Raw genomic sequence first — 17,564 nt, 5'->3', positions numbered from 1 at the left:
TTTAAATATTTTAATATGGTAAAAACATAAAAATTTACCATTTTAGCCATTTTAAATGTATAGTTCAATAGTATTCAGTATGTAAACATTGTCAGGAAATAAATTTCCAAAAACTTTTACATCTTGTAAATCTAAAACTTTAAATTCACCAAGCAATAATTCCCCTTCTCTTTCTTCTCACAATCCCTGGTAACCACCATTCTCTTTTGTGTTTCTGTGAATTTTGATTGCTTTAATACTTTGTATAAGTAGAATCATATAGTATTTATCTTTTGGTGACTGTTTATTTCACTAATATCCTTAGGGTTCATCCAAATTATAGCATGTGACAGAATTTCCTACCTTTTTAAGATTGAATATATTTCTTGTGGAATAAATTTTGTTTGTTCATTCATCCATTGATGGACATTTGGCTGTTGTGAATAATACTGCTTTTACATGGGCCTGCAGATATCTCCTCAAGATCCTACTTTCAGTTCCTTTGGATATAAACCCAGAAGTAGGATTGCTAGGTCATATGATAAGTATATTTTAAGTTTTTGAGAGACTTTCTTGTTGTTTTCCATAGCAGTTATACCATTTTATACTTCCACAGAGAAGAAATGTTCTGGTCTCTACACATCCTAACCAACACTTATTATTTTTTGTATGTTTATAGTAACCATTCTAAAGAGTGTGAGGTAATAAATCATGATATTGATTTCCATTTCTCTGGTGATTAATTATATTGAACATCTTCTCAGAGATGAAATTCGAAAATATTTTCTTCCATTCTTATAAGTTTCCTTTTCACTCTGTAGATGATGTCCTTTAATACACAAAATTTTTTAAGTTTGATATAATCTCATTTATTTTTGCTCTTGGTTTTTATGGTGTAATAGTTAAGAAATCATTGACAGGTTCAATATATGAAGCTTTTCTACTTTGTTTTTCTCTAGGAATATTATATTTACTTTTCACATTTAGGTATTTAGTTCATTTGGGGTGAATTTTTGTAATGTGGTGTTAGATAATGGTCCAACTTCATTCTTTTGTATGTGGATTTTTAGTTTGGGCATAATTATTTGTTGAAGTGGCTGTTCTTTCCCCTTTGATTGGTCTTCACATCTTTTAAAAAATGATCATATTTGGTTTATTTCTGAGTATTCTACACCATAGAACTACAAGGTTGTCTTTATGTCTTTATAACAGTACCATACTTGATAAAATTATTGTAGCTCTCTGATACATTTTGAAATCAATAAGTGCAAATCCCCCAACTTCATTCTTTTTATAAATTATTTTGGCTATTTGGGGGAGGGGAGACTTAAAGTTCCATGTAAATTTCAGGATGAATTTTTCTGTTTCTGCAAAGAAGGCCATTGGATTTTGATAGGAATTGTGTTGACTATAGATTGCTTTGGGTAGCGTGGATATTTTAATATTAAATCTTCTAAGCCATTAACACAGGATATCTTTCCTCTTATTTCTGTCTTTCTAAGTTTCTTTTAGCAGTGCTTTATAATTTTCATTGTACAGTCTTTCATCTCTTTATTTAGGTTTATCCCTATGTAGTATTTTTAATGGTGCCATGCGGGGAATTGTTTTCTTAATTTCCTTTTCAGATTTGTTCATTGTGGTGGGTAGAAACACAACTGTTTTTGTGTGTGTGTTGATTATTCTGTAACTTTGCCAAAGTTGTTTATTAGTTCTAGTAAAGTTTTATTTTGCTTATTTTTTTTTAGAATCTTGAGTTTACTACATGTAAGATCTTGACATCTACAAACAGACCATTTAACTTTCCAATTTGGGTGCCTTTTCCTTCTTTTGAAAATTAATATAAATGTTCCAACATGATGTTGAATAGAAGAGTCAGGAAGAGGTATCCTTGCCTTGTTCCTGATCTTAGAGGAAAACCTTTCAGTTTTTTGTTCATTGAGAGGGATATTAGCTATGGGTTTTTCATAAATGGCCTTTTATTAAGTTGAGGTAGTTTACTTATATTTCTAATTTGTTGATATTTTTAATCATTAAAAGGTGTTGAATTTCATCAGATGTTTTGTATGTCAGTGCAGATGCCAAGTAGTCATTTTATTTTGTTAATATTTCATAATGTTGAACCGCCCTTGCATTCCAGAAATAAATTCCATGTGGTCATTATGTGTGATCCTTCTTATATGCTGTTGAAATCAGTTTGCTAGTATTTTTTTGAGGGCTTCTGTATCAGTATTAATCAGGGATGAATATTTTCCTGAATCACAAGATTTATGAAATACTTAAATATTTGATAAGGAACACCCATTCCCTTGTTCACTTTTTATTAGTTTCCAAATTTATTTTTTCATGAAATTAATATTTCCTCAGGAAAAATGTAACTCTTTAGAGGGATCCCACTCACTTTTTGAGTTACAGTGTAATGAAAAATGCACAAACCTTGAAGTTACACAAATTGAAAAATTTTCCTGGTTTTGCCAATTACTTGATATAAGATCCTGGACAAGATACTTGTTCTGCGTGAGCTTCTCTTTTTACTTCATCTGTAAAACATGAATAGTTTTATCTTATTGGGTTGAGGTCAGGATTAAATGAGGTAATAATTTAAGAAAATAAGCTAAAGTGGTCAATACATACATAGCTCTTCATCCTTCTGTTAGAAGAGCAATAACTTCAGGTGAACTAGAATTCTCTAGAATCGGCTGGTTTCTTCTAAGTGGAAATATTTTAATATATTTCTTTTTAATATATTTATAACCAGAGTACTTATAATTTTGATTAAATTTCAAGATAGTTTTATTGCTTAGTGCATCTTTTATATATGCAGAATGGGTATAGGTGTATGTCCAGTTAGACTCACATCCTTAATTTGATCCATCTTGTCTTGGTCATCAGGTCTTCTCTTTTCCTTATTCTCAGTCACTAGACATTTAGAAGAGTAGTATCAAAGAGAAAAATGCAAAGGTATTTAAATTGAATCAACAATTTTCTGAAACTAAAAGAGTAAGAAGAAAACATGGTTAAAATGATGAAGCCATTACTTAGCAATATGTTAGTATATTGGCCTTAAATATTTGTGTGATCATCTCAAGTGTGAACTAAAGTTTTTTCTTTCATGTTATAGACAACAGGTTTGGATAGAAATATGATTGGACTGTAATTTTTTAAAAAGATACCATGAGTAAACTTTTGGTTTTTGTATCCTGTAAATTAATCACCAAAGGCTATTATAGATATTCATGAAATAATTTTAAGTATATTCCAGAAATAAATTTTTAAGTATATTCCAGAAATTTAAAATGTTCATTTATTGATAAGCCAGTCTTTATTAATTTACATATTTCCAAATTGACTACTACCTAACAAAAGTGAAACAGACAGTAAAGATTTTCCTGTTCAGTGGATGCATTTGTTTGGCTATTGATCATAAATGGTTTTCTAGCTTTGGGTTAAAATCATTGAACATTTCTACTTGTATCTGTAAGTAAATAAATTTCTATTTATAGTCAGTTAAATTTTAGTGGTTTATGGTTTATTATATTGAAAGAAATAAGTTTTTAAATAAAAGCTTAAAGCTTCAATTGAATGAACCATAACTAGTTGTTAAGACAAATGTAGTGTTCTAGAAAGCAGAAGTTTTCAGTCAATTGTTATTGTAAAGGCATTTTTTTTTTATTTGCCTAAAATCTTTTTCTGTAAATCCTTTTGAATATATTGGATTACTTTCCTGGCGTGTGTTTACGGGCAGTGTTTCTCAACTCAAGATCATTTGTCTTCCATGGGACAATTGACAATGTACCATTATTGTCACCACTCATTGGGAGGGATGCTGTTGAGTTGTCAGGGATACTGCTAAGCATCTTACAGTATACAGGACAGACTCCCAACACCTAAGAATTATCTGGTATAAAATGTCAATAGTACAGAGGTTGTTAAATCCTGGTTTAAGGTTAATAATGATTTTTCCACCATTACGGATATTAAAACATATTTATCATAGGCACTGAAGGTAATTCCAGAATGCTTTGAATAGAATGTCAGAATTTTTTTGAATTCGCATTTTGCTAATTGCTTTGAGAAATATGATATTTATCTAGGTATGTGATGTCTAGAATGTTGTTTGTAAACAGTAGCATTCTTTTTTAGTTATTGCACAGATATGTGTACTTCATCTTGCTATCACACTCAGGTTATGGCATAACAGACTCCAGGTGTAATTCAGATGTGTTTCAAGGGGTTATAAGTTGTTCCTCTGGTAGCAGTGAAAGAAGACAATTTAGAGCTGAGGAGGTCCTAGTTAAATAAGATTTATGTACTAAATCTCAGTTTGTGCTGCCCACAAATGAAGGCAGTTTATTTAAGATAAAGACAGTATACACTTTGTTGTCCTCTCATTAACCATAGGATTCTTTCACAGTCCTAAATGTCATCCCAGGCAGCACAGATTTGCTTTTTGTGGCTGGGGATAGTTTTCCTTTCCCTAGGGTCTTGAATTTACAAGCATTTTCACAGCTACTTCCTACCTTGATCTTACTAGTGTATTTTCTCTGTAGTTGTTTTTGAGTTTTCCCCCTCCAGGTACTTGTTTATACTATCAGATTATCAAAATGAATTCTATACTTTAAGTTAGAGTAGGCAGTCTTCGCTTAGGGAGAATATTGCCTGGAAAAGTCAGTATGCCTTGGCACACTTGGGAGAAAGGCACAGCATATTTCTTCTAAAGCTGTTACTTCCACTTATAAGTCAGTCACATCTTTTAAATAAAAGCAACTTATATGTAATTTCAGAGTATTGTAAATTGAAATTTATCTTATAATTATTACCAACACTTTTAGCTGCTGAGAGCCATAGCCAAGTAGGAATGACGCACGGCATTTTGGGTTGAAAGATGACCCTGCTCAGGGATTAGGGTGGCTCTGGGTTTAGGGTGGATCCTGCTGGGAATAGGGCGGCTCCAGGATTAGGGCATATCCTGCTGCCTCAGGCACCCGCGGGGAGTTCTCAGGGGGTTCTGTGAGAATTGGTACGCAGAGCCCGTGGAGGGAGTGTATTCCCAAGTAGTGCGTGTAGAGTGTCTGTGAGAGTTCGGGAATAAAGAGTTGCTGATTGAATCTACAAGGCTTTGTGGTGGCTCGGTTATTTTGTGCCCAGCCAGACTGCGGCATTTAGCTTTAACTTTTATAGTCAGTTTTTTTTTTTTTTTTAAAGAGAGAGTGAGAGAGGAGAGAGAGAGAGAGAATTTTTAATATTTATTTTTTAGTTATCGGCGGATACAACATCTTTGTTTGTATGTGGTGCTGAGGATTGAACCCGGGCCGCACGCATGCCAGGCGAGCGCGCTACCACTTGAGCCACATCAGTTTTGTTTAAAGATATTCCTTTGGCTGGAATAGAAGGCTTTTGAACACTTTTTTTTTTTATTGCTATTTTTCCATATAGATCTACTTCCCCATCAGGACAGCATCATTCTCCTATATCTTCTAGACATCACTCATCATCCTCACAATCAGGATCATCTATTCAAAGACATTCTCCTTCTCCTCGTCGAAAAAGAACACCTTCACCATCTTACCAGCGGACTTTAACTCCATCTTTACGACGTTCTGCTTCTCCTTATCCTTCACATTGCTTGTCTTCTCCTCAGCGAAAGCCGAGTCCTTCAAGACATCGCTCTCCAATGAGAGAGAAAGGGAGGCATGATCATGAACGAACTTCACAGTCACACGATAGGCGTCATGAAAGGAGGGAAGGTATACACTATACTTCAGCTTGCTTTTTCTTTTTTTTTTCAAGAGTTCTTTTAATTAAAAACATTTTCTTACTGAAAAATTGGACATCCATATTTATTGTTGTAATAAGGTATGGAGGAAGATGTTTAGTTTTGTAATATGAAGGCTAGTGTTCTTAAGGGCAACGGGAAATGCTCAAAGACATAGGGATGTTAAGTATTAAGTATGCACAAGTGGCATTTATAGGTATGCTAAGTTGGTGACGTGTGTGTATTTTTGCCCGTCTAATTTTTGGTATGTCCATTTCAGTTAACTATATGTTTTTAAAAATCAAGAAGTAAAGGGAAGAAGAATAGCAAATCAGGGAGCAGAGTTTAAAAGCATTGAAAGCGTTTTGATAAAGGGACCAGGGCTGGGGAAAACTTTTAGAATGTCAGTGCAACCAAGTCATTGCATTGACTTTCTAGATGTAAATCAAAATAAAAAAGTAAGCATGAGCTGAGGGTATAGCTCATTGGTAGAACTCTTTTCTAGAATGTGTGAGGCTCTGAATTCAATCCCAGCACTTCAAAGAAGGAAGTAAGCAAAGTAGTTTTACTTTCTAAATTCCTGAGAATTATATTAATGTTAGATATGCAACTCCATACTCAAGCTGTCATCCCTTTGTGTACTTCTTGTTTAAGCTTCCTTTCCTTATTTAACTTCTTCTGAGTTAGTTTTTGAACATAATAAGGTTTTAGGAAATACTTGCAACAACATTTCTGTTTAACATGCATTTTATATCTCTGTTCAAGTACATTATAGAAGTCTCCTGTAAATGATATTAATAGTTATGTTCTTCGTATCAACAGTGCAAGCAGTATTCACTCAAAATCTTTTACCCAGAATAAATAGTGGATATGTAGGTAGAGACAGAGAAAGTATCTATTTTGTAGAATTAATTATTATGTACATGATTATAGAACCAGAACAGTATAACAGTGTATATGGAACATTGTGTATGCTATATTTATAGAACTCATGATGGAAGCTTCCATACAGTGTTTATGGAAAATTGGTAAGATGGGAAAATTTACTTATACCTATTAATTTAAATAAAATTTAACAACTAGATTTGACCAAGAATCTAGTATATATTTATGACTACTTATTAAATGAAAACTTGTCATTATTATTAAACATACTAATGAAGGGAAAATAATATCAGTCAAGTCTCATGGGAATGCTTTTTTGGTAGAAAGAATTGCTTATGGGAGAATCCTTTGTAAAGAGGATATTTCTTTAATCTTTTATAGAAAGAAGAGATTTAGCAAATGATTCTTCCTCTTTATTTAGATGTCATTTTCTGAAATAAGGAGATTTCAGTAGAAGTATGGGGAGATAAAGAATGAAATTAATAATTACATGTATTTGTAAAGACTGATGGCAGTATCATGAAACAGGAGTCTGGTATAAGTGGACACATTTTAAGGGACAGTTGATATTGGAAGAGGAGTAGAAATCATAGTTTTGTGAAGAAAAGGATGGAAATGTATCAGATCCTTACCCATTGCTTCTGTCTTTAGCATTTGTAAATATAGGTATATGGACAAAGGCATTGGCAAAGGAGATTGGGTATTGAGTAAGACTTTGAGGATTATTTGAGAGTTCCTTGAAAGATTCAGATTATGGACCCAGCCAGCAAGGACAATAAAAGGAATAAACTTACAATGTTCAGGCATAAGTCTGCTGTAGTTGCTAGAATAGCCTCAGATTGTTGACAGTTTCCGAATATAGGAACAACTTGCAAAAGAGTCTGATTAAAAAGGGCAGAATTTATTCTTTGTGGTTCTTGTTAATATTTTAACTGCCTATCAGATTTATGTTTATAATCATCTTATACCTTTTCTAGGCATGTCTAAATAGTGGCTTATAATCTTTGCGAATTTTCATGAGGTATGAGATATCTAAGCTTTGGGCCTGTATTAATTCATATATAAAATAACAAAGTTGGTTTAAATAAACATTGAGGTCCTCTTTTTTTGTGGTGCTGGGGATTGAACCCAGGGCTTTGTGCATATGAGACAAGCACTCTACCTGCTGAGCTATATGTCCAGTCCTTGTAGTCCATTTTTTAAAAATGAGGTGTTTTTTTCTATGATATATCAGAAAACACTTAAATAGAGGAAATTTTAGAAATGGTCACACCCACAAGTATTATGCCATTGAGCAGCTCAGGAAAAGAGTGAAGAAGAGTACTCTTTGCCAGCAGCTAACTGAGCCACTCTCCAGTGCTTAAATAAATTTGAGGTGGTCATAATGTATTTTAAATCTAGCCTAATATCCAGTAGAAATAATTAAAGTCACTGTGCACCTCTGGATCTAAAATTGTTTCTAAAAAAAAAATAAAAAACAGCAATGAGAGGAAAGGATATTTACTTATTTGTTTCAGTTGCTTAGGATCTATAAGTATTGTTAAATTGGGGTGGGGACCTTCATGTTCACCATTTATCCAGTTAAGAATGTAGTTATCAAATCTTTAATTAAATTATCTTTTGGATTTTAGCATATAAATAGTTTTAATTTTAATTTTAAACTGTTTAAAACATTCACCTGTTTTCTCCTTTTCTTTCTGCAAAGTACACATTACTCTTGTAATAAAGCTCTAATTAAATATATTGTCTAGTTTTTTTAAACTTTGGAAAAAAAATTACAGTTGATTTCTAAAATTGTGTTAACAGAGACTAGAGGCAAAAGGGATAGAGAAAAGGACACAAGAGAAGAACGAGAATATGAACAGGATCAGAGCTCTTCTAGAGACCACAGAGATGAAAGAGAACCTCGTGATGGTCGAGACCGTCGTGATACCAGAGACACTAGAGACCGCAGGGAACTCAGAGACTCCAGAGACATCCGGGACTCAAGGGAGATGAGGGATTATAGCAGAGATAGTAAAGAGAGCCGTGATCCCAGAGATTCTCGGTCCACTCGTGATGCCCATGACTACAGGGACCGCGAAGGTCGAGATACTCATCGAAAAGAGGATACATATCAAGAAGAATCCCGGAGTTATGGCAGAAATCACTTAAGAGAAGAAAGTTCTCGTACTGAAATAAGGAATGATTCCAGAAATGAGTCTCGAAGTGAAATTAGGAATGACCGGATGGGCAGAAGTAGGGGGAGAGGTCCAGAGTTACCTGAAAAGGGTAAGATTTTTGACTTATCTGTGAACTTTATCTTGTATATTTATATAGAAAGCATTAAATCTCCTACGATTTCTCTTCTAAATATATTATTTTTTTATGTTCATTGTTATCTTTTGTCAAGATAATTTTTGTGATTTTCCCTATAAATCCATCTAGGAATCGTTAAAGTAGTGAAACATAAGTGGGGCCCCTGTTTAGATTATAGACCACGTGATTGTGTTTTATCCAGTCATGCCTTCCATCTTGATTAGTATGGAACACTAATAAAATTACTATCAAGCAAAATAGTAGAATTATAAGGAAGTATTTCCCAATAAATTAGTGTATGGATGATAAAATGATCATTAGAAAAGAGTCAAAATGGTGAGTTTTTAAAACTGATGACATCAGAAAAGACTGATTTATATATTCTCTAGTATTTGCACTTGCTTTAGAACATCTCATATCAGGATCTTGAGCCATTTTTCTTGTCTAAAAATCATTTACCATCACCCACATGACCTAAATATTATTTATCATGGTCTCCAAACTACTGAGATTTAATTAGATTTGACCTTTCTTCATCCACTTCTTTACCTTCTCCACAGACCACCGCTGCAGAACTCTCATCACTTGTATTCTTTCCATTGGTTTGTTGGTCTAACCCTGGTTAGTATTATTGCTTCACATTTAAGTGTTGAAGGGCCCAAAAGTTCTTCATAATTGATCTTTTCTTGACACTTTGTTTTTTCTTATAAGTTTTAGAAAACAGTTTCTAATTTTATGAAAAACTATTAATTTTTATTTAAATGTATTAAGGTTGTTGATTTATACCTTTTTCTGTTAAGGTTTTACATATATTTTATTGCTGGTTACTATTTTTGTTGCCATTATAAATGCTACTTTAAAAAATTTTTAAAGTTAGAATATTTTTTAACTAATGCATTCACCTGGTTCAAAATTTCAAATGTATAGAAAGATACATAATGAAAAGCCTTTCTCCTTTTTGCCTCTCACCACTCTTACCAACTTTGTGTTTTTCCTTTCCAAAACATTTGACATAAGCAAATATGTATATCCATTCATTTTCCCCTCTGGGTTAACAAAAATAAATTTTAAAATTTTTGTTGAAAAGTAAAACATATTATTCTGGATCCTGCTTTTTTCACTTAATAAAAATATTATGAAATCATATCTTTCACCACAGTAAACAATTACTTCTTTATTTTGGCACATAGTCTCTATTGTAGGATATATAATAAAGTTCACAAGTATTACATTGATGGATGTTTAATTTCTCTAATCTTTTTCAGAAAGTGTGCTAGTGAATAATTGTGTGTCTCCCTAAATGGAGTCTTTTAAAACATTTTCTAATGTTTATTTCTGGTACTTGGGAATAGTAATTGATATTTATATATTAGTCTTGGATTTAAGTGTTGTTGCTGTATTTTCCTAATACATCTAATTAAATTATTTTAACAAATATACCTGGGAACAGACAGATTTGGCTCTTCATTTCTGATTATAATTTGTTTTCTCTCAATTATCTACTCAACATCTCCAGCAATGTAGTATTGAATATAAACAGAATGGGCTTCTTTTGCTTTGTTTCAGATTTTTAAGGATTGTTCCTAGCATCAAGTGTGGTGTTTGCAGGTTTTTGTTTTTTTTAACAGATGTTTTTATTGTGCTAAGGATTCTCCTGATTACCCAATTTAATTAACAATTTCTATCACTGTTAATTTTTTGTCTTGAGAATATCATATAGTTTGTTGATATATTTTGTTATTTCACATGTTAATGTTTTTAAAGTTTGCAACTGTCCTTGCATTCCTGAGATACATTCAATTTTGTCATTGTTTAAGGTTCTAGAATGAGTTTGTTAAAAATTTAATTTTGAATTAAATATTTATGTTTTTAATTGAGGTTGGGATACCGTCAATGGTATAGTGATAAATGTTTAACAACTGACTCTTCAGAAGAAAAGTTTTGACTTGCCTTTTGCCAGTTCTCATGGTATAAATAATTTCTACCATGGAAGATTTCAAGCTACTATCATGAGGTCATGTGGAGTTGGGAAGAGATATCCACAGCTGTCCCTGGTTAGCCATTATGAACCAGTTCTAGTAAATCACTGCAGATTTTTCCTTATATTGTTCTTCTTTGGGTGGGGCTCAAAAAGTTATATTAGCTATATATAATGTGTTGCTTCTTTTTTTGGAACAATTTAATTATGTGTCCTTCAAAAGTTAAGTAACATTTGTCAGATGGTTAGCGCTTTCTCCACCAGATGAGTTTCTCTAATAGTTATAGATTTGTATAGATTTGTATAGATTTTCTTTTTGTTCTTGAAGCAATTCTAGTAAGTCCCCCCCCCCTAGGAAATTTGTTCTTTTTTTTTTTTTTAGTGCCAGGGATTGAACCCAGGGGCATTCAACCACTGAGCCACATTCTCAGTCCTCTTTATATTTTATTTTGAGACAGGGTCTCACTAAGTTGCTTAGGATCCCTCACTGAGTTGTTGGGGCTGGCTTTGATTATGTGATTCTCCTGCCTTAGCCTCCCTAGCCTCTGGAATTATAGGTGAGCGCCACTGTGCCTGGCTGTTTTCAGATTTTTGATACAAAGATGTTCCTAAATATATTTTATAAGATCTCTGTTGTATCTATGGTCATATTCCTTTATTTTTCCCTTGTTCGATCCTGCCAGAGATTTGTCTGTGTAGAGTGTTTTCAGAAAACTAAGATTTGGCCTTGTTTATATTCCTTTATATTTCTTTTGTTATATTTCATTAACTTTTGTTATGTTTTACTATTTTATGAAAAATATAGTATTTCTATTAATACCCATTCTTAAACACTTTGTGAATTTTAATGATTTCTTCTTTGACTCATAAATTAAGTAGAAGTTGGATTTTACATTTCCAGTCAGGCTTTTAATAAGTCCCTTCCTTCCATGTTAATTGTTGTCAGGTAAACACTGATGTCAGTTCTTTGGTATGAGTATTTGTTAAATCTTATTTTGTGGCTCAGGAGTTCAGTATTTATAAGTATTCTGCATGTACTTACACTTGTAATGGTAGGATGTAAAGCATATTTCTAAGATCAGGTTTGTTAATACTTTCAAATATACATCTAATTTTTGAAGTCTGATTGTTATATCTTTACAGAAAAGTGAACTAAGTCTTCTATCATTTAGAAATTTGTGGATTTGTCGGTTTATTGTAGTTTGATCGGTTTTTGATTTAAATATTTTGAGGCTTTGCTATTACAAAAGGCTATTTTACTGGCTGCTCTCTTGTTGGTGTGTATTTGATAAATCTTTTTCCATCCTTTTAACCTTTATGGGTTGTTTTAAGTGTTACTCTAAGCAACATATAGTTATTAGACATATGTTGATTTTCTTCATTGAATCTTTCTTGATTCTTAACTTTCCTTCAATATTTTACCTTTTCAGTCAGTGTTTTCCCTTCTGAGTCATACCCTCAAGACTTATCTTTGTAATATTTTTCTTAATTGCCTCTAATCTGATTTTTAACCTTTCGTTCCTAGGTTTATATATAACTCTTTTGTTGTCCTTAAAAGTGTTTCAAATTTATTCTCCCTGGTCTTTAATTATTAAAATATTCTTTGCAGATATTTAGATTATTAAAATGCCTTACTACATTATTTAGAGTTATGCTGTGATTATTTTAGGGCTCCAGGCCTGTTACATGTAAATTGTGTGTGTTTGTATATGAGTGTGCATGAGTGTCTGTGTACACCTTGGGGAAGTGCCATCTGCATTTGTTTTAAAAGATGTGTAGGATTTCCTCAGTTATAGATAGGAATTTTGATTGTTGCTTTGGGTGGGTTGGCTTTTCATGGAAAAAAGTTAGAATAAGTTCATCTTTTCCTATTTTTCTGATCTGTGGTAATTCTATGAAATTGAAGGCAGAACCCTCCAGAGTTTTTGCCAAGTAGTGCTGGATTATCACAGCCTCAGTACTACTTCCCCTTTCCTTTATGCTCCCCCCAAATGTAAAGTTTTTTGTTGTTGTTGTTGTTGTTGTTGTTGTTTTTTTAAGTATGTTTGAATGATGGGGATGTACAGGCATTAGAAAGAAATGTACAAGAGATCTCTGTATACCCACCCTCTAGCTTTCACAATGTTTACATCTTACAATCTATGGTAAAACCAAGAAATTAACATTTGTAGAATCCATAGGACTTCTTCAGATTTCTCTAATTAAACATTTATTCTCTGTGTGTGTGTCTATGTAGTTCAATCACATGAGTAGCACTGTATTGACTTAGCCGAACTCAAGGTACTCAGCTGATCTAGACACAGCAGCATGCACCTCTAGTCCCAGCTACAGGAGTGTGAGGTCAGCCTGGGCAACATAGTGAGACTCTGTCATTAAAAAAAAATCCACTGTAACCTTATAAAATTCCGTTGTGTTACTCCACTGTATTCACATCCATATTCCCACATCCTTCCCATCCCCTGTCCCTGGCTCCTGACAACCTCTGTTATGTCTTATATCTTATATCATGAATGTTTCATAAATGGAATCATGCTGTATGTATCCTGCTGACACTGGCTTTTTCACTTAACATAATGTTGTCATTCAAGTTGTTGTATGTAGTGATAGTGTGTTTTTTTATTATTGCTGAATATTGTTCTCCTTACTATCATTTGTTTAACCATTCACCACTTAGAGATATTTGGGTACTTTCTAGTTGGGGCTTTTCTGAATCAAGTTACTTGTGAACATTCTTTTTCTACATCCTTGAATAAAAGTTTGCAGTTATCACTTTATGTTGCAAAGGACCTTGATTCTATTTGGAATATTTTCACTATAAACTATAATTTAAACAATAACATTCCTATTTATTTAATTATTTTCATGATATTTTTATGAATTAGATACGAAAAAAATCATTTTCATTTTGTTGTTTTCTGCATTAAGTCAGTCTTACTTTGTTTCTATTATAGGACTTATTTTCAGAGATAGGGACAACTGGAACTTATCTTACTGTAGTCAGTTATTGAACAGTTTAGGTTTCTGATATACTGCTTAGTGTTCTTTAAAAAATGAATACCACATTTTGGAATACCAAAAAAAAAAAAACTAGTGTTTTTTTAGGAAAAAGGATTGTGACTGACAAACTTGTTGAATATTGTTTATGTGTTAAATATTTGTGTGAATATCCTTTGTTTAGGAAGTCGAGGCACGAGAGGTTCTCAAATTGATAGTCACAGTAGTAGTAGCAACTATCATGACAGCTGGGAAACTCGGAGTAGCTATCCTGAAAGAGATAGATATCTGGAAAGAGACAACAGAGATCAAGCAAGGGATTCTTCCTTTGAGAGAAGACATGGAGAGAGAGATCGTCGCGACAACAGAGAGAGAGGTTTGTCAAACAGAATTTTATTATATAGTAACCAACTTCTATAAAGAAAATTGTTTTTAAAATGGTTATCAATTTACTTTTTGTGAATATTGATTTACTTTTTAATGTAAAGTGTCTTTTAAGATATGTGCTTGATGATCATTTGAAGCTATTTATTCATATAGTCTTTGTTGAATTGCTGTTGGAGGGATTATGTAAATAGACAGCTATCAGTACCTCAGGCAGCAAAGTATAAGAATGGGGTGAGGCTCTATTGCATGTTTCTCACCTTAACCAAATTGCTCACAACTCTTTTAAAAGTGTAGGTGATTAGAGCCATCCCAGGCAGTTCTGATTCAGGAAATACCTAAATCTTCAGCTAAGGATCCTGCCTACTTACTCATTAGCTGTGATCAGTAGAGTCTTATAAGGACTGTGAGAGAGGAACAAGGAAAGTGATAGGGCTAGAGATTGTTCACTGAAACATTTTGTTTATAGTCTGTTCTGAAAATATATAATATTTTCTCTGGTTAATTTATATTCTTAGCTGTCGTAAGTTAAAGTTTTCCATTAATTAGATGATCTCTTAAAACTCAATTTTGAAACAGAATTACTAGGAAGCCCTTAAGGGTTGTAAGCACTTTCTTTAGCATGCTTTTATTGCCTGTACATGTTAGGACCTTTAAACATTTAAAATCTGAAGAAGGTCTCACTTATCTTGGCTGATTTCTAAAGTAAAGTTTGCTATAATGCTGAGATTAAAATAGTATGCAATTTTGTGAACCAGAAGATTGAATATTGGTGCTTTAGTGTGGGTTGAATCAAAAAACTATCTTCCTATATTGATATGGGTGGTAATAGAAGGAGAGCAAAGTCTCTAAGACATCATCTACTTTTGGGATAAGATTAGACACAGGAGAGTTGGTTAGGTTGTTTGTTAAAGGTAAGCCCAGTGCACTTGGTTTAAAAGATGTGTAGGATTTCCTCAACTATAGATAGGGTTGGAGTTTATACGTTTTGTGTTTCTGAAATTGTTTCTTCCTTAGCTCTTTGACAACCTTTCTTCACTGTGTCCTGGTACTTTATTTCTGTTTTCACATCCTAGCTCAGGTTTTTCCTCATCTCATGCCTAAATTCTATAGGAAGATTTGGTTCAATCTTGTGTTTAGTTTAACCACACATATTAAGCTTTTACTAGGTGTCAGAAACTTTGATAGTTACTTTAAATATATATTTTTAGCTTAATTTTTACAACGTCCCTGTGAGAGTGTGTGTGTGTGTGTGTGTATGTATGTATGTATGTATGTATCTATCTATCTATCTATCTATATATATATATACACACACACACACATACATATAGATAGATAGATAGATAGATAGATATGATAAAATAATCCATGTTTCACAATTAAGAGATTAGATCTAAGAGAAGTTAAGTTACCAGTATTACAGGAAGGAAATTTTAAAGCTGGAATTCAAACTCTGGTCTTCTGACTACAAGTCCAGTTATCTTTCTGATTTATTTTAGTATAACTACTTCAGTGAATATCAAATGTATGACTAAAAGAGAAACCTATTTTTGAGGTTAATGATATATTCTGTGCCTTTAGTATCCATGCTAGGCACTTTGCTAATATATAATAGTTCTTTCCTTATAGAACTTAAAGTGGGGCAGAGAGGTGGGGATTCTCCCTCTCCTCGCTAAAGTAACTGATTATTGAGGTTATCAAGGAAACAAACAGTAGCCCCAGATAGAAATAAAGAATAAGAGAAGGACCTGTTGTGTAGTATGTATGAACAACTTGAAAAAAAATTATGTAGAGGTATAAATGCAAGAGAAGTAGCTAGTTTTTCAAAGACAAAAAGCATCCCATGAAAAGCGCAGGTGTAATGCTCTGAGGTGGGAAATAGCCTAACATGTCTTAGAATTAGAAAGAAGACTAATGTGGCTAAAGCATAGTGAGTAGTAGGGGATTCATAGAGGTTAAGGGTAGAGATATACACAAGTACTTTGTTCTGTCCTCAGAAATTTAAATCTTTCCTTTAGATCTGACCTTCACAGTCTAGTACAAATAGACAACTAATATATAATTGTTAGTGCTATGTAAAGTTCTATGAGAAGACAAAGGACCAAACAGAATTCCAAGAAAGGTGCTTTAATTAGGAAGAGGACATCTGAATTAGGGCCTTCAGAATATTTAAGTTTGCTAGAAGGAATAATGGAAAAAGTATTTTCCAGCAGAGGTGCAACATAAGCAGACACACAGGACTAAAAGAAACATGTGCTTTGGAGGAATAAAGAATTATGTTGTGAGGTTGGAGTAGAGGTATGTTATGATTAGTAGGGAAGGAAAGTAGCCAGGGAAGAGGACTGATAAGAGACTATATAGACCAGCTTGTAAATGACCTAATAAGTCAGGCTAAACATTTTGAATTCAGTTGCTTTTCACTGTGTATAAGATACCTGCTTTTAAGCAGATGGAACAAATAGAGTTTTTATCAAAAACATATTAAGTATCTGGGGAAAAACTGAAGGCAAAGATAGACTGTTGATAACATAATCATCTGAGAAGAGCTGATCAAGGTCTGAGTTAATATAGTAACTGTAGAGATAGTGAAAGGAAAAGAAAGATTCTAGAAATGAAATTGATAGTATTTGGGTATGGCAATATTTAGATAATTCAAAAGTTGCCAGCTGTAATTAATAGATTTGTTGTTACTTAAGAAATATGTGAAGAAAGCACATCTTTTAAGAACATATCTTGGAAGATAGTTTAGACATGTTAAGAGTGGTGCTCTTGTATTCTTTCCATTTTCCTTTGAAATTAGGGACATTGCCATTTTGTATGTGAGAATAAAGGTTTTATCTGCCTAGAAAGTGTCTGAGTAGTCTATTCCCTGACATTCCTTTATTCAGAAATTTCAAATATGAATTAATGTAAGTTGCAGTATTAAATGTTTCAGGTTATTTGTAGTTATGATTTTGATTATGATCCCAAATCAGGAATTTAGACAATCTAAAACATAGATATATAACAATAGAACCACTTTAATTAAATTAGTTTCAGCAAAAATAAAAAGATTTAGGAAAAATTGACTTTCTAGTCCTAAAGTCCTAATGCATCTACCATCTCTATAACTAGCAAGTCACCAAAATCACTTTTGGACCATAATTTATGTTTTTTAAGAGGAAGGACAAGAAAAGACTATATAAGATTTCATTTTTTTTCTTCTAGCTTTAAAATTCCTTTTTATTCTGAATCTAACCTCTAAATAGTAACTATGCATAATCTTTTCATAGTATTAAGGAAGGGAAATTT

At 32.8% G+C, this 17,564-nt stretch overlaps 1 protein-coding gene across 6 annotated transcripts in view; it reads left to right on the top strand.

Annotated features, from left to right (window-relative positions):
• Zc3h13 (zinc finger CCCH-type containing 13) overlaps nucleotides 1-17,564 on the top strand; it is an 81,531-nt gene that overhangs the window by 40,899 nt on the left and 23,068 nt on the right. For all 6 annotated transcript variants that reach the window (XM_076872095.1, XM_076872100.1, XM_076872098.1 and 3 more), the window contains exons 9-11: nucleotides 5,413-5,723; nucleotides 8,423-8,887; nucleotides 14,071-14,262. In XM_076872095.1, coding sequence (XP_076728210.1) covers nucleotides 5,413-5,723; nucleotides 8,423-8,887; nucleotides 14,071-14,262 — 968 coding nt within the window. The remainder of the gene's footprint in view (nucleotides 1-5,412; nucleotides 5,724-8,422; nucleotides 8,888-14,070; nucleotides 14,263-17,564) is intronic.

Source organism: Callospermophilus lateralis, chromosome 12 (assembly GCF_048772815.1).
Source record: "Callospermophilus lateralis isolate mCalLat2 chromosome 12, mCalLat2.hap1, whole genome shotgun sequence".
NCBI lineage: Eukaryota > Metazoa > Chordata > Mammalia > Rodentia > Sciuridae > Callospermophilus > Callospermophilus lateralis.
Note: the sequence above shows the minus strand (reverse complement) of the source record. Positions and strands in the feature narration are given on the sequence as shown.